This window comes from Balaenoptera musculus, chromosome 8, assembly GCF_009873245.2.
Source record: "Balaenoptera musculus isolate JJ_BM4_2016_0621 chromosome 8, mBalMus1.pri.v3, whole genome shotgun sequence".
NCBI lineage: Eukaryota > Metazoa > Chordata > Mammalia > Artiodactyla > Balaenopteridae > Balaenoptera > Balaenoptera musculus.
In genome coordinates, this window is record NC_045792.1 from 58,415,806 (window position 1) to 58,439,222 (window position 23,417).

The following is a 23,417-nucleotide window of genomic DNA, read 5'->3' on the forward strand; positions in this document are numbered from 1 at the left end:
TTGGCGGGAGTTGGTACCCTCCCTGCTTCCCTCAAGGGTGAGATCCTTGGAGCCAGGTCTAGACAGCTGTGCTCTGTGAGACAGGGTGCATTGCAGGGCTGGGCTGGTGTTCATGGAGGTTCTGTGGGTACAGCACGTTCTCCTGGCACTGGCAGCACGACAGCCACGAGAGCAGGGCTGCCAGGACCCATTCCCACCTAGCGGGCGTCTGTTCAGCACACCGGCTTGGGATGGCTCCCTGGCCCCTGTGCCAGCTGGCCGGCTTGGGGGAGGGGCTCTTCAGGCACAGTCTGCAATCATCCTTCAGCGCCAGGGCCATTACTCTCTCTGGATGTCGGGGCTCAGGCAGCTCAAGTAGTAAGCTGAGCACTCTGGGTCCATGCCCTCTCTGTGCTGGCTCTCAGAGCCTAGATGGGGGCTTGGGAGCCCCAGCTGGGGCAGGGGCTGGGGAAGAGGCAGACATGGACAAGGGTACTGGTATCCACACTAAGCACCCTAATGCTCTGCCTGGCACTGACTCCTCTATTCTTGCCCATGGGATAAGGAAAGACCACACCCTTGTCATGGCATTGCCAGCCATACCTGCTGGACCACCTCATGTCCATCCCTTGCCCCCAGACATGGCAGTGCTCACTTCCAGGACACCCACTCTTCCTGACCTCCCTGACTTTGTTCACACTGACCCCTCTCTCTGGAATGCCTTTCCTTTTTTTCTCCACCTACTCCCTTTTCAAGCCTCAGATTAGATGCCACCTCCTCTATGAAGTCCTCTCAGATTGCGTCCTCCACCCAGCTCAAGTCAGCTTCTCCTTTTTCCTGGGCACTCACAACCCCAAGCTTCCCTGAGCTTACAGTGGGATAACTTGTTACCCCATGTGGTTATTTATTCTTTCCCACATAGTTGTAATGGCTATATATCCTTTCCCACATAGTTATAAACACCTGGCAGGTAGGAACCAAGGCTGAGTCCCCTTTTTCTCTCCTGGGCCCACGTGGTATATAGTAGATGCTCAATAAATGCTTCCTGATGGAATGAGAATGGCTGTGGGCGGGGGGTGGGGGGCGGTTGGAGTAGTTCTAAGAAGGGGGCAGTTGCTGTATTGGGTGCAGTCTTGGAGACTTCCTGGAGGAGGCAGCCTTGGAACTTTGAAGGATTGGGGGGGTCAAGGTCCCTGATGAGACCAGAGATCAGCTGGATAGAGCCACATGGTCGACTTCCGAGAGAACCTCCTGAGGGCAACAAGGACCAGCACAGGACTGGGACCAAGAACACAGAGGAGCCTGGAACAAGGACTCAGGGCGTGTTGCAGGAGGCTGGCTCCATGCTGAGAACGCAGCTCCAAACACCCCTTCGCCCCTGGGTCCTGGTCTGAGGAGCGCTTGGTCTCAGAGTCTGGAGTGAGGCTGAGGCCAGCAATGGTGAATAAATGGGCCCCCGTGGTGGGATAGCCATAGGCAGGGGCAGGAGCCCAGCTGGTCCTGTCCGGTAGGATTGCTGTGGGGGTTGGGAAAGGCTTTGTAGGTGAGAGGAGCAGCTTGTGCAAGGGCTTGTGGGAAGGGTGCCCCCAGGTCTCCACAGGAGAAGGCTGACATGTGAGTGGAGCCCTGGTTACTATGCAGGGAGCATTGGGGCGAGGCTGGAAGGGCTGCTGCAGGCAGCACTTTCCAGGCTCATATTTAAAATTCTTAAATGAATGCTCCTAACTGGCAGATGTGCCAGCCTCCTCCTGGATTCCGCACATCAGGAGCAAGTGGCCTCCATGATGCCCCACAGCCCCAAGGGAGCTGCTGACAACAAGTTGGCCATAGCATCTGGCATCCCTGGGGGCCCGAGGCCCTGCCATCTGTCTGGGCCCACCTGTCGGGCTGCACAGGCCCAGGGTGTGCAGGAACTTGGGCCAGGGAGGTGGTCTCAGCTGCCACCACAGCCTGTTTCTCTGTCTGTCCATCCATCTGTCCACACCCCTGACTGACCAAGGACAAGGCAGAGATGGGCAGACGCAGGTCCTGCCGTTAGAGAAGCCTAGTCTGAAGGGGGAGGCCTCAAGCACCAGGGATTTTCACCCAGAGAAGATGCAGCTGAAGCTGGGCCAGGCTTGTGGGCAGGCCAAGGCCCAGGGAGGTCCCCTTGAGGGCTTGCAGTGGAGGTTCAGAGAGAGGTGGGGACTGACTCAGAGTCACACAGCAGGTCTGGGGCAATGCTGGGCCAGATGCTGTGGGCCCCAGGGCTGGACGAGGTTCCTCTGGCTGGCCCCTCCCCTCCCCCCACCCCGCCTGGCCCTTGGCTGTAAACACAGAGAGAACAAGTTCCGTTTCCCGGGAAATATTTATCTTCGGCCGTGTGGGGAGCGTGCGCTGGCCTCCGCCTGTCCTTCCTGCGGGCTGGCCTGGGCAGGAGGTGAGGGGGCTTGGCGGCCTTGAGGGGCAATCTGGGGGGCTCGAAGGCAGGGCCAGGAAGGGCGTGCCCTGTGGCTCCGGCCTGGAGCTGGAGTCTGAATGCTGGTGTGAGAGAGAAGGGAGCAGATGGGAGAGAAACCGTCAGCCTAACCTCACCCCCTCTCACATTCCTATCTTCATCCCTGCCAACCTGTCTCCTCCGGTTCCTGCCTCCAAGCCTTTGCTCCTGTCTGCTGCCCACACCTTGGGATGCCTTTTCTTCCACTTCCTGGTCTGTCCCAGCTCTCAGCTGGCTTCCTCTGGGAAGCCTTCCCTAACTCCCTAACCCCCTAACCCTGTGTCCTCCCCCTTTCACGCCCAGTCCCTCTCCTCTGGCTCCCAGCAGCTTCAGTCTGAGCCCCGCAGACCAGCTAAGGTCTTGTCCCAAGCCGCTCAGACAATGCAGACAGCTGCGTCCAGGCTGCCGAAGAGTCCCCCTTCTGGGAAGCACAGGCCTGGGCACTCTGGGAGTGGGGCAGGGCCCAGAGGTCACCTCCTTTCAGTGACACAGCACAAGCCCAGGTACACGGGGGATCCAGGTTGATTGAACAGGGGAAAATCCCACGGGCCCTGCGAGGACAGGGGCAGGTAGAGGGGCCCAGGGCTCCTGCCAGCCAGCCGGCTCTTGGGCTTTAGGCTGTGTACCCAGGCTGGGCCAGGCCTGACTGGGGCCCTGACAACAGGAAATCCTTGAAGGAACAGGCAGTGGCTGAGGACTCTGAGCACAACAACAGGAAACAGCCTTGACATGGGGCAGCAGCTCTGGCGACTGGACCCAGCAGGGTGGGGGTGGGGGGAGCTTGTGGGACCCAGGGCGATGCTGAGGGTGACACTGAGACACTGATTGTGGGGCAGCGGGTATTCTGCTGTGTGATACTGAGCTTGTGAAATCATGGGATACTGTGTGAAGAGTGGGTGAGTCACTGAGTGTGACACTGAGTATGTGACACTGAGTGATACCGAGTGTCTGACACCACTTGTCGAAGACTGTGTGAGACAGTGGATGTGCCACCAAGTGTGTGACACCGATACTGTGTGATACTGATTTTGTGATGCTGAGTGACCAAGTGTGACACTGAGGGTGTGACACCGTGAGGATGAAATATGTAAACACAGATGAATGACACTGTGCAATAACAGGTGTGGTCCTGAGTTTGGGGCTCAAGTGTCTGACACTGAATGGTCAATGTGGGCCCCAGGCATATGGTGAGTCTGAGTGTGCAACCAAGGGTGTAACACAGAGTGACATCAAGTGTGTGAAAACCAGGGTGTGATACTGTGTGACCCTGACCCTGACATTGAATGTGTGATGCTGTGTGTAATGGTTGTGACAACGTGAACTGTGGGCACACAACCCTGTGTGTGATACTGTCATGGGAAGAGCCCGATGGGTTCAGGCAGGGAAATGACATGATCCAGTCTATGGTTTTGACAGAGTCTGTACTCTGGCTGCAGAGTGTATGCGGGGGACCAGTTGGAGGGGCCAAGAGGAGACGGGCAGACGGTTGGAGGCTGCTGCAGCCGCCTAAGCAGGAGATGGTGGTGCCTGGGCTAAGGGGTGGGCAGAGTTGGAGAGAAATGGACAAATCTTGGAGATATTTGCAGGTAGAAATGACTGAACTTGCTGATGAATTGGAGGATGAAGCAGAAGGAAAAAGGGAGGATGGCTGCCAGGTTTGTGGCTTGAAGAACCAAGGGATGGTTGGTGGAGATGTTACTGGGATGGGTAAAGACTCGGGGAAAGTCAGGGTTCATGGGATGGGGGAGGACAAGGAGGCAGAAACTGACAGACCTGTTTCGGATGTAAGTCAAACATCCAGGTGAAGACGTCCAGTGGGCAGCAGAGGCCAGGCTGGGGATATATTTGGGAGTCAGCAGGCAGAGCTGGTTTATTAACCATGGACCTTGCTGGGATGACCTAGGGAGAGAGCATAGTGAGAGAAGAGGTGAGGACTGAGGACTGAGCCCTGAGGTGAAGAGGAGCAGCAAAGAGACAGAGGAGGAGCTGCCAGGGAGGTGGAGGAGACCAGACAGGTGAAGCCGGAAGTCACGGGAGGGGAGAGGTTCAACAGGGAGGGATGCTGCCATGCTGTCAGGTAAGGTGGGATCAGGGAGATTGTGCTGGGCTGGGCCACGTGCTTAAATAAGCCTGACAAGAACCCTGTTGGTGATGGGGTGGGGCCAGAAGCCAGATGGCCTGGGCAGGTGGTAAGTGGAGGTGAAGACAGAGCATAGTCAGCCCTTTGGAGACCTTCCACTGTGAAGGGATGCAGAGGAGAGGCATGGTTGCTGCAAAGAGGTGTGAGGTCAAGGGAGAGTACAATTTTTTTTATTATGGAATATTTTAAACACACAATAGGAGGGAGAAGAATACAATACGCTTGCCATACACCCATCACCCAAATCTAGCAGTTATTAAGATTTAGACATATTTAGTTCATCTACCCCTCTTTTCTTTTTATTTTCCTTTCTTGAAATACTTTATTTAAAAATTTTTTAATTGTGATAAAATGCACATAACATAAAATTTACCATCTTAACTATTTTTAAATGTAGAGTTCAGTGGTGTTAAGTACATTCACATTGATGTGCAGCCATTTTCCAGAACGTTTTTCACTTTGCAAAACTGAAACTTATACCCATTAAACAAACTTCCTCTTCCCCCAGCCCCAGGTAACCACTATTCTACTTTCTGTCTCTATGAATCTGACTATCCTAGGTACATCATATAAGTGGAATCATACAGTATTTGTCTTTTTATGACTGACGTTTCATTCAGCATAATGTCCTCAAGGTTCATCCATGCCATGTTATAACATATGTCAGAATTCCCTTCCTCTTTGAGGCTGAATAATATTCTATTGCATGAATAAACCACATTTTGTTTATCAGTTCATCCATTGATGGACACTTGGGTTGCTTCCACCTTTTGACTCTTATGAATAGTGCTGCTGTGAACATGGGTGTGCAAATAGCTCTTTAAGATCCTGCTTTCAATTCTTTAAGATATATAACCAGAAGTGGAATTGCTGGGTCATATGGTAACTTAATCTTTAATTTTTGAGGAACCACCATACTGTTTTCCACAGCAGCTGTACCACTTTACACTCCCACCAACAGTGTACCAGGGTTCCAATTTCTCCACGTCCTCACCAACACTTTTTTTTTTAATAAATTTATTTATTTATTTATTTTTGGCTCCATTGGGTCTTCGTTGCGGTGTGCGGGCTTCTCATTGCAGTGGCTTCTCTTCTTGTGGAGCACGGGCTCTAGACGCCCCAGCTTCAGTAGTTGTGGCTCACGGGCTCGGTAGTTGTGGCGCACGGGCTTACTTGCTCTGCAGCATGTGGGATCTTCCTGGACCAGGGCTTGAACCCATGTCCCCTGCGCTGGCAGGCAGATTCTTAACCACTGTACCACCAGGGAAGTCCCTTCATTGTAGTTTTGATTTGCATTCCTTGATTATTAGTGCTGCTGAGCGTCTTTTCATGTGCTTGTTGGCCATTCGTACATCTTTAGAGAAATGTCTATTCAAGGCCTTTGCCCATTTTAAAATCAGGTTGTTTGTTTATTTTGTGGTTGAGCTGTAGGACTTCTTTGTATATTCTGGATACTAACCCCTTATCAGATATATGATTGCAAATATTTTCTCCCATTTTGTAGGTTGCTTTGCTGAAGTATTTTAACACAAATCTCAGACATGATGTCATTTCACCAAAGGTGGATATTTTTAAGGTCAGAAGGTCCTGGATGATGCTGAAATGAGACAGTGCAACACAGAGCCAGCTTGGAACTGTGTGTGTGAGGCTGTGTGAGGGTGACACTGGGGACCTTGAGACATAGTGTGTGACACTGAAGGTGGGCCACCCTGATTGAGGGCAAAAGTGATAGTTTCACTGTGTGTGGCCCCGTGACAGTGATGTGTGACACTATGGACACCGTGAAATGATTGTGTGTCACTGAGTATGTGGGACATGCCATATGAAGGTGACAGTGATCGTGTCGCCCTGAAGTGATGAGTATGACACAGAGTGGTTGCTGCATGGGAATGAGAGGGATTGCGGTGTGTTGTGGTTGACGGGGGTGTGTGCAATCGTGTCGGATCAGTGCCAGCCTCAGCTGCTGACCGTCAGACGGAGGACAGATGTCACAGAGTGGACAAGGAGAAATGCTCGATGGGGACAGAAATGGTGTCTGGGCCCAAGTATGAGCTGGCGTGAGGCCTGTTCCTTTCTCTGAACTCTCCAGGAAGGCTTCCTGGAGGCAGGGTGGGAGCACGGTAGTGGGACGCCGCAGGTACCTGTTAAGCTCTGGTGTCAGACAGCCCTGTCTGGCTGTGACTTTTAGCAAGTCATTTTATCTCTTGAGCCTCAATTCCCTCAAGTATAAAATAGGGCGGTTGGGAGGATTACGTGAAACGGTGCTTTTAAATGAACACAGTGCCTGGCACTGAGCAAATGCTCAGTGGTCTCTTGGGGAGACCACCCCTGAAATCCTTGTGCCCAGGCACCTGGTGTGATGGGAGCGCCAGTGGGTGCGCAGAGAGGGTGCACAGAATGAATGATGTGTTCTATGCCCACAGCCCTCCGCCCTCCCTCTCCCGCCCCTTCTGTCCCCTGTTCGGCATTGTCAGGGCCTCCCCACCCCAGCTTGCTCCCCCCCACTCCTCTCCCTGGCTCCTGCCGTCCTCGCCCGCTCTCAGCCTCCAGTCCAGGCTCCTGCAGCCTCATTCAATTAGGCCGATGCAATTTGCTCAAGAAAAAAATGCCATAATTTGGTTAATCACACCAGTAGGGGATCTGGCCCTGGTGGGGTGGGTGGGGATGGGTAGGAGATCCACCCCAGTAGCTGAGAGCACAGGTCTGGAAGTGCCTGTCTCTCGGGAGAGACCCACCCACTCCCTTGGGCTCCATTCTGGAGCCAAAAGAGTCCAGAGCTTGGGTCTCCCCAACTCCAGCCACAGAGATCTTGAGACAAAGGCTTGGAATGACTGGGTTCACTCGTGTCCCTGGAGGGTCCCTGGCCCTTTCCATGTCTCAGTCTCCCTGTCTGACAATGAGAGTGGGGTGGGGGGTAGTCTCTGAGCCTCTGGCCAGCATAGCTGGTCTCTGCATCCCAGATCTGGTCAGTGCCCCCTTATGGCTTCTGTAGGGCCTTCCCTTGGGCTTTGGAGAGGGTGGGGTAGAGAGTGGGTGAAGGGGACAGAACCCTAGGGGGAGTTAGGAGGGGGCGGGTATCCTCAGAGCCTCATCTCTGTCTAGAGTCAGAGACCCTCTAGTCCCAGGCTGCATACCTGGAGCGAGGGCAGGAAGAAAGGGAGCTAGTATTTCTTGGTCACCTGCAGGGCCACAGCTTCTAACCTCGCAGGTTGTACCTTGCTTGCACAGGGCTCCAACAGAGGCAGGGTGGCACTAAAACCCAGCTCATTCTCCCCTACCAATCCTTGCCCCTCAGGCTGCATTCGCCCAGAGGGTTGGGGTCACCTCTTTGTAACTTGCACAGAGGTGGCCTAGCCCCTAGCTGGGAGCAACTTAGGCAGGACCTCATGGTTCCACTTGAGTCTTCTCAGTGGCTCTGGGAGAAGGCACCATTTTATAGATGAGGAAACTGAGCCCAGGGAGGTGAAAAGCTTGTCCAGTGCCACACAGGTGGTGTGTGGCAGGGTAGGGATGTGAGCCCAGGTCTGGCAGAGGTGATGGAGGAGGTGGTGGGGTCCACGGGGCAGGAGAATCAAACCCCCCACAGGCACAGATGCCAACAGTCAGCCATAAACTCATTCACTTGCTCGGAGACAAAACCAGCCACTGGTGCACTCACAGTTCCACAGACAGCTACACACTTGCTGCACACACCCAGGCTCACACAGACACTGACAACCCACATCACACATGCATGGGCACCCGTACGTGCAGATGGCTCGTGCACAGATGGTGCCTCAGGGGTGCTCACACATTTACACTTTCACACACATTCTCCCAGAGTCACAGACCCACATGCTTTCACACAGATATCCTCCTAATAACCCAAGGGTCATATTCTGCTGTGGTTACATGATGGCCTGTAGGGACATGCATTATGGACAACTAATGGGCAGGCCACACATGTGCTTAGGTCACTAGCAAAGCAGGAGTGCCCTACAAAGTAGGAAAAAAAGTCAGTTGTGATGAGTGTATTCAGAATTTTGCAATCAGAAAAGTCACACAAATGTGATTTTAATGTTCATTTCCAAGACAAAATTTATATAAGGTCTGGTGAGATTGGGGGACATCCTCATCTTTTTAGGGTTTGGGGGCCTCTAAAGGACCGGCACAGATTCACAGGCACAACAATCACGTGAGATCTCCTGGGCTCACATATTTACCTGGCCCTGGGCTCTGTGTGTGTGTGTGTGTGTGTGTGTGTGTCTGTGTGTGTGTGTGTACACGCACTCAGTTGCTCCCGGATCCTTGAGATATGAGGATATGAGGAGGGAGAGTAGGAGAAATTCCAGAGACTCCGGATGTTTGTTCTGTGGCTTCCTGGGCCCTCCAAAGGCAAATGATTTTGGATGCCAGCCTGCCTTCCCCGGGCGGGGTGGGTGGGGTGGTGGGTTGTGTGAGGAGCCCTGCCTCTGGAGCCCCAACGAGGGGGACCCTGCATAATGATGCGGTGTGACCGAGGCCCACGGCCAGCTTCCTGTGGACTTGTGGACCCATCACCGCCCCTCTCTGGGGCTCAGTTCCCCCATCTGAAAAATGGAGGCAGAGAGGAGGTGAGACTAGATGGGCTTTCACCTGGAGACTGAAATGGAGAGACATTCCAGGCCCAGGGTGCAGAAGAGAAAACCAAAGCTGAGGTGGGGAGATGGAGGGGCCAATAAGGTCCAGGGTTCAGGGCAGGGCGTGGGGCCCCAGATCCTGCAGCGTCTCCCCAGTGTCCCCTTCCCTGGAGAAGGGCTGCGCCTCAGAGCTTTGCTTGGGGCAGCGGTGGCGTGGAGAGGCTAAGCCCTTGCTGATCTGCCAAGGGGAACAGTGGAGGGGAGGTGGGGATGAGAACAGGACCGGGGAGCAGGATAGCACAGCGAGGGGTGGGCCACTGGAGCAGACCTGGGCTGAGCCTGGAAGCAGCGGTCCCCAACCTTTTTGGCACCAGGGACCGGTTTCGTGGGAGACAATTTTTCCACGGATGAGGGCGGGTGGGGGGGAGGGGGGAGGATGGTTCAGGCGGTAATGTGAGTGATGAGAAGCATCGCGGCAGATGAAGCTTTGCTCACTCACCCACCACTCACCTCCTGCTGTGTGGCCCGGTTCCTAACAGGCTGCAGCCCAGTACTGGTCCGCAACCCGGGGGTTAGGAACCCCTGCCTGGAAGGACAGGAGGGGAGAAGAGGGGACATCTGGTGCAGGAAATGGAAAAGGAGGAGCCAAGGCCTGGAGGTGGGGGGATGAAGGGGTTGGGGGGTTAAGGTTGGAGAGTTGGGAAGAGTCTAGAGCGTGAAGCCTGGACCAGGGTGTCAGCAGGAACAGCAGTGCCCTCGTCTGAGGTGCTTCACAAACAACTCCAGCAGGTCCGGGAACTCAGAGCCTATCCCAGGGCCCTGGGAGCCGTGGCAGGCTTCTGCAAGGGAGGAATGCAACACTGCAGCTATGGGTTGGGGGAGGCTCAGAAAGGCCCCCCGCTCTGGACAACAGAGTGGTTGGGAGCCCAGAGGCAGGGACATGCCTGAGATGAACCCTGCCCAGAAGATTGCTCATTCCAGCCCCCAATACAGTGGGACTATTTTTAGGAACAATTAAAGTGCTCACACATTCCTGCTGGGGCAGGGAGAAGGAAGGGGGGCCAGGAGCCAGTGCAGAGGGAAAGGGTGGACCCCGCTCCTCCCTCCAATTCTGGCTTTGTCCTCAGGACTGGGGAGGCTTGAAGACCCTGGCCAGCCCGGCCTCCCCAGCCCCGTCCCCAGGGTCCCCTCCTGGCTCTTGTGTCTGTCCCTCTGCCTCTGAATCGGTCCTCATCTCTGTCCCAGTCTCTTTCTCATACTCACCCTCCCTCCCAACCCCCACCCCCCCCGCCAGGATTTGGGGAACAGCTGGGATGGGCCAGGCCCTGAAGACAGAGCCAAATACAGTCATGGGACCCAGCAGTGAGGCTGTGGGAGAGACACATACCAGAGAAGAACAGACTGAGAGAAAGAGGGACAGATATGGAGAACCCAGGAAGGCTGGGAGGGAAACAGAGAACTCAGGTCAGAGCCAGGAGAGCCCCATGGCAGTGGCAGCCGCTCTGTCTCCTGCTGTCGGTCTTGTGCTGGAGGAGATACTCTGCCAGACCTGCCCGCCCTTCACCCTCAGCAGTCCCTCCCTAGGTTAGCCCTTCCTCCCTGCCCTCTGCAGGCCCGCACTGACCCTGGGGTCAGTGCCATCCAGCATTTACCTCCCACTGTGGGTACTGTGTCTGGCACAGAGGGAGAGACACGAGGCCCTGTCCCTGGCCTGGAGGAAGACACCCAGCCCCACCCTGCACCTGAGAGGGGCTCAGCCCATCCGCTGGCCAAGGCAAGGTACTGGAGGGGCCACTAAGACAAACAGTGCATAGCAGGGAGGGAGCCTAATGTGTCCTGGAGGCCTCTGGACTGGGGCAAGGGCCTCCTGGCTCCACGTGAGACCCTGGGCAAGTCCTGTCCTGCCTCTCCTGGTCTTAGTCTACCCTCATCAAGCCGGGGATTGGGCTCCATGGGTCTGGGGCCCTGTAGACTCTGATCCTGTGGGAATTCTCAGGAGGCCTGGGAAGAGGACAAGTGACCCATCCAGGAAGGCTGCCTGGAAGAGCCTTCATGAAAGAAGGTGATAAAGATAGTGCTCCTCTCGGGGAAGAGCCCCTCTTTCCTGACATGCTGTCCCCTGCCCTGCCTGCACTGGGAGGTGATCCTGAGGCAGAAGAGCCTCCTGGCCTGCAGAGATGCCTTGGAAATGTTGCCAAAAGTTCTCAGCACAAGGCACCCTCATACCTTAGGCTCCTCTAAGACAGTCACTGTGCCAGACTTGGGAGACTTTGAGAGGGTGCAGCTGTCTCCCCAGCCTGGGGACCTCCGGGAGTCATGGGGTCCACCCCTCTGCTTGGTAATTGCATATACCCTTCACAGCCCAACAGCCCTGGGCACTCAGGAGTCCAGTTATCATTTTATAGCTCAGCAAACACCTCCTGACACCTGTGACAGGCTGCATGATACTGGGGTCCCCAGGAGGAATAGGGCACAACCTCTGCCCTCTAAGAACCCCCAATCTGATGGGGGAGCCAGATGGACAGTAGTGGCAACTCTGCATGCCATGCCATCATGGGGAGCACAGGGCTGTAAGAGCCCCTGGGTGGGAGGCTCAGATTGGCCTGAGAGAGGGAACAATGACAAAATGTTCCTGGAGGGAGGCCCAAATGAGGGAGGCTCATTTATTCATTCATTCATGTATCCAATTGTTCCTTCAGCCATCATTTCCTGAGAGACATTAACTCTTTTCTGACGCTAGTCCAGTGGGTCACTCGGCTCCATCCTCCTCTCCAGCTTGGGCCACTGTGCCTGCCTCTCAGAGGCTCCTGGACTTGCTTTGTCCAGCTCCCAACCCACGCTGAAGGCCATGGAAGGGGTGAGACTGAGGAGGGTTTGAAGACATTAAGAGTCATGGAACCCAGAGCTGAAGGCCAGCCAGGCTCATCAAGTCCTTTCTCATGACACAGACTCCCTAGCAGGGCCCCTGTCCTTGTTTGCACACCACTGGGGTCGGGGAGCTCATCTCCTTCCTGCCCAGGCTTCTCCTTTGTGGTATGACTGACTCACAGCCAGCTTATACCTGCCAGCCCACTGTGCCGAACTCTGCCCACACGGGCCCTTGGCCAGGAATCAAGGACAGTAGAGGCATCAGGTATTTGGGACAGCAGTGATGAGGGGATGCTACTGATGTGCTTGGGAGGAAGACTGGCATCGAGAAGAATGTGGGCAATGGGGGTGGAGGCAGCTATTGGCTCTGCCATGTGGATGAGGCAGCAGGACGTGGGGGGCTACGGGAGAAGCCCTGAGCCTGTCCTGGACCCCCCCGAGGCCATCTTCCCCCTCACACACTCGGCTCTGCCCTCCCTCCCTCTTCCCACTCAGCTGTTCCCTCACCCCATCCTTTCCTCCCTCCAGACCCTGTGCTAGGGACTGAGGGGGCCCAGCGAGTCAGGTCCTCGGAGAGCTGACTGCTCATACAATTCCTGCCTTCCGTCCCCAATTCCTTCCCCTTCTCCTCCTTCATCCAACACCAAACCTAGCCCTTGAGGAATCCAGGGGGGCCTGGGACAATTGGGAGGGCATTTTGGAGGAGGCAGGAGCTAGAGTAGAAGCTGAGACTGGCTTAGAAATGGTGAGGGGCCCGGGAGGAGCTGTCTGTAAATGTTGGAGGGAAGGAGCCCGCAGGATGGGGCCGAGCTCATCAGGGAGGTCGGGGCACGGCGTGGGGGAGCGCCAGGACCAGGCTCAGGTGTATTCTACAGTGCACGTGTCTCCAGTGTGGCTCGGAGGCTGGAGACGCGGCCCTGTTGGAGTAACAACTGAAGCCAGAGTCTGCGAAGGGTGGGGGAGGGGAAAGGGGGGACCCAGAGGAGGGAGGAGAGGAAGAGAAGGAGAGGTAGGAGGAAGGGGGAAGGGCAGGTCCTGCCTTTAGGGCTGGGCCCCTGAGCTCCAAGAGGCCCCTTCCACACACCCCGGTCCCATGTCACCCCACTGTCCCCCCTCACTCCTTCCAGGACGCCTGCCTCTGCCTTCTTTGGGGACCTTCTCTGAGGAGTCCCCCTCATGTGGTGGAAGTGGCACGGGCTTGCTGCCAGAAGCTGGGTCCTTCTCACCCGAGCAAGGCCCCTCCCCTTTGATCCTTAGTCTCCTCACCTCTAAAACGAGGTGGTCAGAACCGGTGCCTCCCAGGGTTGGAAGGAGGATTAGAGAGAGTGTGTGTCGCTGGGTCTCAAAGTGTGGTCCCTGGGCCGGCAGCAGCAGCAGCATCTAGGAATGTGTTGGAAATGCAAATTCTTGGCCTTATCCAAGACCAACTGTATCAGAAACTCTGGGGGTAGGGCCAGCAATCCGGATATTAACAAGCCCTCCAGGGGATTCTGGTGCACAGTCAAGTTTGAGAACCACTGATGGACGCCTCTAGCACACAGTAGGTGCTTGAGAAAGGTGCCTTTTCTCCCCCAAAGCCTGATGCCCCACTCAAGCAGGGCCCTGACATGTGAGCTTGTCCAACTGTGGCCTGGGTCTCTCTCCTGCTGCTTCCTCAGATCAGGTCTACCAAGGGTCACCAAGCCTCTTTCCTCTATTTTCCTGCCCCTGGTCCAGCTCAGCCTTGTTGAGGGGAGGTCTGGGGCTGCAAGATCTTAGCACTCCTGGGCAGCTCCTCGCGTATTTAAGGCACCAGTGTCTGTTAGAGGCAGCTCCTGGGCGGGCGGCAGGTCTGGGCCGGCAGGAGGGGAGGGAGGAGGAGGGGCTGCCTCTCCTGCTTCCTTGCTGTCTCCTGATTCTACAGGGCCAGGCACGCTGTGAGGACTGTGAGAGTCACAGAGTGAGCTTGGGGTGCTCGGGCTCGGCTGGGGTCTGAAGCCCAGCCCACGGGGGCTTCTCTGGCCTGAGCCTCCAGGAGGCCTCCTTTGGGGGAGCTCTGCCAGTCACCCCGGTGGAGCAGATGGGCTTGCAAGTGCCAGGCACATGCTGGACTCAGAGACAGATGTGCTCCTTTACCCTTGAAGGCCCTGTTCTCTGGGAAGAGAAGAGACTGTGTATAATGCCCACCAGAATGGGAGGCAGGAAGCAGAAGAATAGATGGCATCTGCCCTGGCAGCCCTGGTTTCTCTCGTCATGGCCACTTTCATGGGTTCCCTCGTCCTGTGGGTGCCCATCTTGGGTCAGGGGCTTTCTCCCCAAGTTCTCGAGGTAACCACTTAGAGGTTTGGGGGAGGAGTGGGCAGGAGAGCCAGGAGTTGGGGGGAGGGACAGAACCATACAGGAGAGAGAGGGCAGAAGCCATCTGAGAGGAGAGAGGATTTGGAGGTGGGAAAAGACGTTGAGGTTCTTGGAGACGAGACAGGAGAGCAGCCTGTGACAGAGATGGGCGTCAACTGAGGGAGGCATGGAGAGAAGGAGAGAGACCCACTTGGAGAGATCAGGGAGACAGAGCCTGAGAGAGAGACACAGCCCCAGAGGGAAGGAAAGAGGAATAGAGAGGGAGAGGGGCTCCAAAGTCCTGGGGGACCTTGAAGGTCCCCCCTTTAGAGAAAGGGACACCAAAGCCCAGAGAGAGAGAGCGCCCGCAACCCCAGGCCACACAGGGGACCTGGCACAGGCAGAGCTGGGTAAATCAGTATGTGTGGCCAGTCCCGGTAACACAGCTTGTCTTAGGAGGCCCCTGACTGCTGGGTTTGATGTTACTACCTCCTTCTAGGCCGCCGTGGGGGCACTAGGAGGCTTCCCTCCAGAGAGCGAGGGGTGAGCTCTAGGTTCCAGGCAGCGGGGAGAGCAATAGAAGGGTCAATGGAGGTGGGGAAAGACATAGAGACTCATGGAGACAAGGCAGGAAACTAGCTTGTGACAGTGACACTGACCTTCAAGAAGGCCATCCGTGCCTGTGCTAGTGGCTCCAGAAGGGATAAGGCCAAGGTCTCTGGCTTCATATAATCCATTAAGGAGTTAGAAGTAATTTTGTCCAGACCCTCTCCCCTGTCCAAATGAGTGCAGAAAGGCTGAGCCAGCCCCAACGCTGGCTCCAGAGGAGCCCTCACTCAGAACCGACTCCCCTTTCTTGGTATCTGAGGTGAAAGACCAGCGTGTGGGAGTGGCACTGTCTATAGTGCTGAGTGGACCTACCTCCAACAATACAGCTTCAGGTAGGGAGCTGGGGAAAGTAGAAAGGCTCCATCCACCCACCCATCCATCCACCCACCCACTCATCCATCCATCCATCCATCCATCCATTCACATATCCATCCACCCATCCTCACTGAATTAAAACACAAAATCATAGAACTATATGTTGCAAGCTGGAGGGGCCCATTTTTACTAATGAGGAAACTGAGGCTCAGAAGAGGAAAGGGCCTACCAAGGCCACACAGAGCTTCCGCAGTCAATCTGGGACAGGACTGGAAATCGCTGCTCTTTCCTACACACCACAGATTCTCCTCTGGGGTCTGGGATTGCTGGTTGTTATGCTGATATTTATACTGATGGCTGTTCAAAAAAGCTGCAAAAGCAGGAAATGTGACCTCTTTCACCTCACCCTGAGCCTGGCTGTGTGTGTGTGAGTGTGTTTGCATGTGTGTGTGTGTACATGCCTAAGTGCATATTTATGTGTGCATTGTATATAGGGTTGCATTTTTATCCGTGTGTGTGCGTGTTTGTGTGAGGGTGTGTGCATGGCAGTATGTATATGTATGACATGTGTAGATGTTCATGAGAACAGGTATGGCTCTGTTTGTACTTTTCCTTTCCTCATCTTTTTAAGATTTCTGGGGTTTTAACCTCTGACTTGAGCCTTGTTAGTCCCCACCTGGGCCTCCAAATTGGGAATTTTCCTACTTTCCATTCTCAGCTGCTCCCCATTAATTCTCTTCTCCTTTCACTGGGGCAGCCACTCTGTCCTCTGAGCCCCCCATGGACTTTGGAATTTGAGCTATTTCCTCCCTGAGTTGATGCAGGAGGTGAAGTTGCTTTGAGATCAGGGAAGATTCAAGGAGAAGGTGGCATGTGAGCAAGTCTTAAAGGCCAGGTATGAAGTGGCCTTTCCCAGCTGTGGTTCCTGCACTCAACAGCCCCCATCCTGGGGCAGGCAGGGCGGGGCCAGGAGGTGGGTGGACAGAAGGATTCCAGGCAGAGAGCACTGGGCTTCATAGGTCATGTCTGCATCCAGCCCACTCAGGGCCCCCTCCCTGCTGCTGCCCCAACTCTCCCCAAGTTTCCTTTCCCATTCCCCCCTCACCGCCATTATCCTGCCCTCTGCCTGAGGAGTCACAGAAAACTGACCAATCCAAGCAAAGGCCAGACAGGCACCCACCAATTCCAGTAAAGGACAGTTCAGGGCATTCCCCAATCCAAGTAAAGGGCAGGTCGAGGAGCCACCAATCAGAACAAAGGACAAACTATTCTCTCTAAGCCCCCTGAGGAGGGAGCTGGGGGTCGGGTGCAGAGCAGGAGCAAGAGAGAGGCTGGAGATCCAGAGTCGTGAGTTCTGGACCTGGCTGTGCCCTGACTGGCTGGCTGACCACAGATGGGGCATTGCTTCTTTTTGAGCCTCAGTTTCTTCATCTGTCAAATGGGGACACTTAGCTGTCCTAAGCCTATGGCTTTGAGAAATGTCTACCCCTACATGAGAGCTTACTCCATCACCTTGGCCCCTCTTCTCCAACTTCCACACTATACACATAAACTCCACTGGAGGGCAGGGACCCTCAGGGCTTAGCTTGTGCATCCCCACTGTCTCCAGGCAGGAACAGGCCTAAACCAGCACCACCCTCTGGAGCCAAGCCCTGGGAACCCCAGTCTGAGGAGCCTGGGTTCACAGACTTTATTCTGGGATTATTTGGGGCATCAGCTCTTCCTCCCTGCTTTAGTCTGCAGAATTGACCTTGAAAGGCCACAATAGCCCATGTGTATACTGTGTGTGCTGGTGTTGCTGAGTCCTGGCCCTGTGACTCCATAAGGAAGTAGCTGCACCTGTGTGAACCTGTACGTGTACCTGGAGGGTGTCGGAAGGCAGGCTGGGGCGTTTCTGAGAGGACGTGAAGGTTTATGGCTGTGTGGCTGGGTATGTGTGGTGCTGAGGATGTGTGAACTGTGATGAGGAGTGCCTAAGGGTCAAAGGACAATTGATCCAATTTGGGGATTGTATTGTTTGGAATGTGCAACTTCTGATGTCCTAGGATGGAGACACATCTTCATGACCAAAATGTGTCTTCACTTGAGCAGTGAGCGGGATAAAAGAGCAGTTGGGGGTTCGAGAAAGCAATGCCAAGTGAGCATTCGGGGAGAAAGCCCACTACTGCCCCCCATCCTGCAACAAAGGACTGGGTGGGAGTGGGAGGGGGGGTAGGGGAGGAAATTGAAGCCAAGAAGACACAAGGTGAGATCTGGAGCTGATGCCTAGACCCTAGGCTTCATCTGGACCCCAGTGCAGGACTCCCCTCTGTAGCCACTCTGAAAAATGGGCATCTAGCCAATTTTTGCATACCCCCAGGTATGGGGAGCTCACTTCCTCTCTCTCTCCTGGTGGCCTCTGCCTGTGCAGTGTGGCTCTGCCTGGAAGAAGTTCTTTCATCCCACTGGGCCAAGGCCAGCCTCCTGTGAAATCCTATGGGTCTCCAGGCTGTCTCCAGGGCCACAGAGTCCAGTCCCCCTGCCCAGGAAAGCCTGAGATATTAGAGTCAAATACTGAGACCCCTGGGTTCTGCTCTGCTGCAGACTAGGCACCCCTAGATTCTCCAAGCTTAGTCACATGCAGGACTTGATTTCCAGTTCCCTCCTTACATGGGTCACCTCCTCTGAATGAGTCTCATCTTGTCCTTACCTGGGACACAATGCACTGAGGATGATCGAATCAGCCCCTGGACGTGGAGGAACTCTCATATTCCCTATTTAGGCTAATGGATCTTTATTAATACGGCCTGCAGTTTCAGCATTTTAATATGTTGCCAGCCACATTTACACTACGGGCTCATGCTGAGCCTGTGGTCCACAAAGACCCTCAATCTCATATCACTTTCACAAGAATGGGGCCACACCATGTGTCCTGCATCCTACAGTTAATCACTTTGCTTTATGAACTCAGCCATCCACAAGGAAGACATCAGAAAGAACTTCCAGGGGCTAGCGGGGAAGGCATAGCTGAGTGGATGGTATGAGTCACAATTCTGCCTTGGCCCTGGATCCTCTGTTCCATTACCTTTCTCTTTGATCCCCATGGTTCTGGCCAAGTTAATAGAGCGAGAAGCAGGGACCTTTCTTGTCTCTGTTCCGGCTCTCCAAGGGCGAGGACTGTTCCTGGGACGGGAAGGCTGTGAGGCAGTCAAGGCTGATTTCTCCTTCCCCTTCTATCTTGCCAGGGGCTGGCCTGTGTTTCTCGCATCTTGTGGGCTCATGCACCCCTTGGATTCTTGCTACTCCCAGCCCCTCACTAGGCTGACAAATGAGACTGTGTGAACCACCTCCCTCCTCAGGAAACTGAGTGGGACCCAGATTCAGCAAATGTTTAGCTGAGCACCTACGTGTGCAGGCACCCTGTGAGGCACTTCTAGGACTCAGTTTCACTTTATCTTCACATTAGCCTGTAGGGGGAGATAGCCTCAGTTGCCCCCAATTTACAGATAGAAGACTGAGGCTCAGTGACTCGACCAAGATGCACACTGCTAATAAATAGTGGAGCTAGGATTCAAATGTGGGATTTTTTGTTTGCTTGTTTTGCTTTGTATTGATGTGGAAGCTTGTACTTTCCCTGCTTTCCTGAGTTGTCCTTGTCTGAAGGACAAGAGACCTGGGGTCTAGTCTAGACTTGACCTCTTGACTCACTGTGAGCTCTTTGCTAAGTCCCTGGCCCTTCTCTGAGCCCCAGTCTCCCCATCTGTAAGATGAGGGGACTTGGACATTCTAGGGCCTTAAGACTGGTTGGATTCTGAGATCCTAAGATCCTGGGATTCAAGTGTCTGCGAGCCTTGGGCTCTGGTTTAAGCTGGGAATTTGTGTTCCCAGCCGCCTGGGTAGGGGGGTTGCCCTGGCCTGCCTGGAAAAGGCCCTCACTGCCCTTTCCTCTCTTTCAGGATGCTTTGCTGAGCCTGGGCTCCGTCATCGACATTGCAGGCTTGCAACGGGCTGTCAGAGAGGCCCTGTCAGCTGTGCTCCCCAGAGTGGTAGGTGCCTTGTCCCACGCTTCCCCTGCCCCCCTAAACCTTTGCCCAGCTCCTTGCTGTACCTACAGGGTTGAGAAGGAAAGAAGAAGCAGGGCCCCCCCTCCCCCCGTGAAGGGTTTGGGTGAGTGTTCTGAGAGGGCTTCCTGGAGGAGGAGGACTGAAGCTAAGCCCCCAAAATGAACTTATATAGGAATCCTGGAATGTCTGGGACAAAAAGGGCTTTAGAACTTAATTGGAAAGATCATGTCTCAGATAATGGAATGGATTCACCTAGGATAATAGCTAGGACATAGTGGAGTCAGGTGGGCTTTGGAATATGTACAGCAGGAAGGATTGAAAGTAGACATGCAGAAGAACTTCCTTGATGCCAGGTCTGGGAGGTGCTGAAATGGGGCTCAGCCTAGATGAATGGATCTGTGCCAAGTTAAAGCGTCCTGTCTGGAGTCAGGAGACTGGACAAGATGTCTTCTAGAAACCTTTAAGCTTCTCTCTGACCCATCCCAACGCCATAGATGAGGTTGCAGACTGGGGGAGACTGTGACCCTCTTCAACTGCCCCAGGCCACTCCCCAACCTGGCTCCAGTGGCCACTGTCCATCCCTTAGGCAGTAGGATGGATAAACTGGCCCTCAAGACCCAAAGCAGAAGTGTCTCAGTTGTGCCAGATAGAGGGAAGCAGGGACTGTCAGTCCAGGGAGGGAGACTGTGACTTACCCTAAGGCACATGGAAGACTTCATAGAGGAGGAGATGCCTAAACTGAGTCCCCATAGCCTAGAATGTCCCCTCCCCTACTCTAGACATCAGCCACCAGCAGAGCCCATTGTGTCTGAATCTGCTGGATGGATGAACCACCCGAGGCCCAGAGAGGGAGGGCACTTCCCCCAAGGTCACACAGCATGACAGGAACAAATGGGGCTTGGCACCTAAGCACCCCCATCCCCTTTCCTCAGCTCTGCCTTTTCAAAACCTCCTGGAAGTTCAGAGCCCAGGAGGAGGGCTAATGAGTGAGCTTTATTGACTGTGAAATTGGTAGGAAGTGGGTGGTATGTTGGCTCCCAAAATAAATCCTCCCGGAGATGGGACTGAAGCAACATCTGGCCTGGGGTGGAGAAACATCTGGAAAAGAGGAGGTGGGGAGGTTGGCAGGTCAGCGTCCGCGAGGCTGTGGGAGTGGGGAGGAGGATGTGACTGGCCTGGTCTTCACAGGCAGGATGCCTGGTGGTTGTGCCAGCATAGACGCCCTGTACTGGATTAATCGTATCCCCAAAGCTGGGGGTTGGGAAGACAGCTCTGGTCCAGGTGACTAGGTTCCTGGGACAGTGGGAAATGTCTGCCTTGGCCCACCCCGGAGACCTGTATGAGCTAGGGAAGCCCTGACTTTGCGGAGCCCTGCTGCCTTGATTGCATGGAGGGGCTCAGCCCTCCAAAAAGGGGTGGGGAGATGGGAGGTCTGCTCTACCCCTAGGGAGGGGTGAGGAGATGGGGGAGGGGTCTCCCTACCCACCCCCCCAGGGAGGGGAGTTGCTGGCACCTGGCTCCCTCATCAGCACCCATTGTGGCAGGCAGTCATAAATGCAGATGGTGCTGATGTGTCTGAAATGGTTCCCTCCTTCTCTGCAATAAACTCAGCTAATTTTAACCCAGAGGGCTGTGAATGAGGGAGTGGGAGGCTCCTCCCTGCCTCCCACCCTCAGATTGCCCACCCCTCTCTCTGCCAGGGCAGGACTCTCTGTGTGACCCTGGGTGCTGGGTAGTGTTTTAACCTCTTTGAGGGGCCAAATCCTTCAGGCCCCTCCCAGGCTGCTTAAAGAAGAAGGAGGCTGGAGACAGATGAGGCGTGGGTGGCTTCCTTCCCACTGATTTCTTCATCCCTGAGCTCCTCGACTAGACCCTCACCCAGGAGGACAGAGGGGCTCCAGGTCTTCCTGTGTCTGCCCTTCTCACTCTCCTCAGGCCCTATCATTTCCGGCCCACACCACCACTAAGCTTGGCTCAGAGTCTCTTGAAGTGAGACTGGGATATCTCCTGGGGGTTGGGAGAGGGTGAGGGGCTGGCTGGGGACAGCCAAAGGCAACAAGAGTGTCTGACCGGATTGTGGACTGTCACAGTGGTGAAAGGCAACTGCTTCTGCTGAGAAGGATTCCACACTTACTGAGGGTGGGCCTTTAACATTTAGCTCCAATGTCACCTCCTCCAAAAGCCCTCCCTGATACAGTTAGCAGAGAGGAGAGCCCTCCATTCTCCCACTGAGAAAACAACGCCTCTCAGGATACTTAGCTGGGCACAAGGGTGCCCCCTCGATGGGGTGTAGGCTCTGCTGAGCCTCTGGGTCTCCCTCATCACCTGCAATGCGGGCAGTGGAGATGCTCTGCAGGTTGTGTTGGTTGTGGGTCCCTAAGTGTAGCCAGTCCTGCTTGGAGGGAATGTGGATTTTCTCCTGTGGGTCAGTGAGGGCAAGTGCTTCTGCCAGGACATGGTCTGGAACAGAAGGCAGGACTGCTCTGGGCCCTTGGGGAGGGCGGATTGACAAGCTGCAGGCTTGACATTCTTCAACCAGAGCTTTGATCTCACTCTGGGGAGTGATCATTCCAAAATACAAATCAGCTCCTGTCTCACAGGGCTCACCAGCCCCTCCCTCCCCAGCAGCAGCCCCTCCCCCTAACACCCTCCCCCAGCTCCCTTCCAGCTCAGCACTGGGCTGACCCCAAGCCCACCTCTGGTGCCTGCTGCCCCCACCATCAGGGCTGTCAATGCTTTGGGCCCTTTACACCTACATATCTATTACTCGGCCCAGGAGCCATTCTTCTGTGCCTCACCCACTCCCTGAATGTATCTAATTCCCACTCCAGTTACAACTTTAAAGTCACTCCCTCCAGGAAGTCCTCCTGGCTTGGGTCACAGTTTGTGATTTCTTGTAGAGTTGTTTGTATATCTGAGGTAGGAGGGAAGCTTCCAGGGTGTTCCGAGCCTCTCCTGCAGTATGGCCCTGAGTGGACACTCAGTTATTGTTTGCTGAGGCTGGAGTCTTGGCAGGGAAATATCTCAGGGCTGTGGGGTTGGGGGGATTTGTCTGTACCTTCAGCCCTTCAGACCCTCCCCAGCGCCTTGGATGTGGGATGATAGGTAAGGAAAGCCAGCAGGGTGATGGGTCACTGCCTGCCCAGAACCCCTCCAAGAGGAGAGAGTGAGGTGCTGAGGTCATAAGGGAGCTTTCCTACCCTGACTGCACTTAGGATCACCTGGGGAGTAAAGACAAACAGATGCCCGTGAACTTGTCATCCAGACCTGTGTCAGGCTGGGACTGGGCAGCTGGGAGGGCTTCTCCTCAGGATCTCATGAGTGCCTTCTGTCCTAGGAGACTGTCTACACCTACCTGCTGGATGGGGAATCCCGGCTGGTGTGTGAGGAGCCCCCCCATGAGCTGCCCCAGGAGGGGAAAGTGCGGTGAGCTGTTCTCCACCCATTGCCTCTCACACAGTCAAGGGTGACCACAAGGTCTGGTCTGACCCTCCCCATCTGACCTTGACCTCAGCCTCCCTGCCAGGTGGGGTTCCAGTGGCCGGGTCCACTGTCTTCTCTTGTGTTGTGTTGGGGGAGTGGATGGCACAGGGAAAGCGCCAAGTGGTAGGCTTTCTCCTGGAGAGCTGTTCTAAATCGCTGTAGCCTCCTCAGAGCAAGTCTCAGAAGATTGGGGCTACAGTTTATCGGTTAGAACCCCAGCAGGCTACGAGAACTGCCTGGCAGGTTCTCACAGAATCATAGAATTCGGAATCACAGAATGCTGGACCCGCATGGTGTCAACTCTGAGAACAGGGAGATCAGAAGCAGCGTCCCGCTGTGGGTTCTGGAGCCCAACCGCTTGGGTTCAAATCCCAGCTCCCATTTACTACCTAGGGCAAGGTACTCAGCCTCCCTGTGTCCTGATTTTCTTGCTTGTAAAATGGCAATAATAATAGTACTTACCTCATAGTACTATTATGGGAGGATTCTTGGGATGATTAAATGAGTTTAACACATGTAATGCACTTAAAACTGTATCCATAATGAATGCTAAATGTCTGTTTTTATTTTCATTATGATAGAACATTGGA

The 23,417-nt window shown here is 54.7% G+C and overlaps 1 protein-coding gene across 6 annotated transcripts in view; it reads left to right on the top strand.

Annotated features, from left to right (window-relative positions):
* The window catches only part of PDE2A (phosphodiesterase 2A), a 64,331-nt gene that overhangs the window by 13,604 nt on the left and 27,310 nt on the right, over positions 1-23,417 (top strand). For 4 of the 6 annotated variants that reach the window (XM_036861953.1, XM_036861952.1, XM_036861955.1 and 1 more), the window contains 2 exons: positions 19,237-19,326; positions 22,682-22,770. In XM_036861953.1, the coding sequence (XP_036717848.1) occupies positions 19,237-19,326; positions 22,682-22,770 (179 nt within the window). Of the gene's footprint in view, positions 1-19,236; positions 19,327-22,681; positions 22,771-22,805; positions 22,871-23,417 lie in introns of those variants that run through there. The other 2 variants (XM_036861956.1, XM_036861958.1) reach the window with 2 other exon arrangements.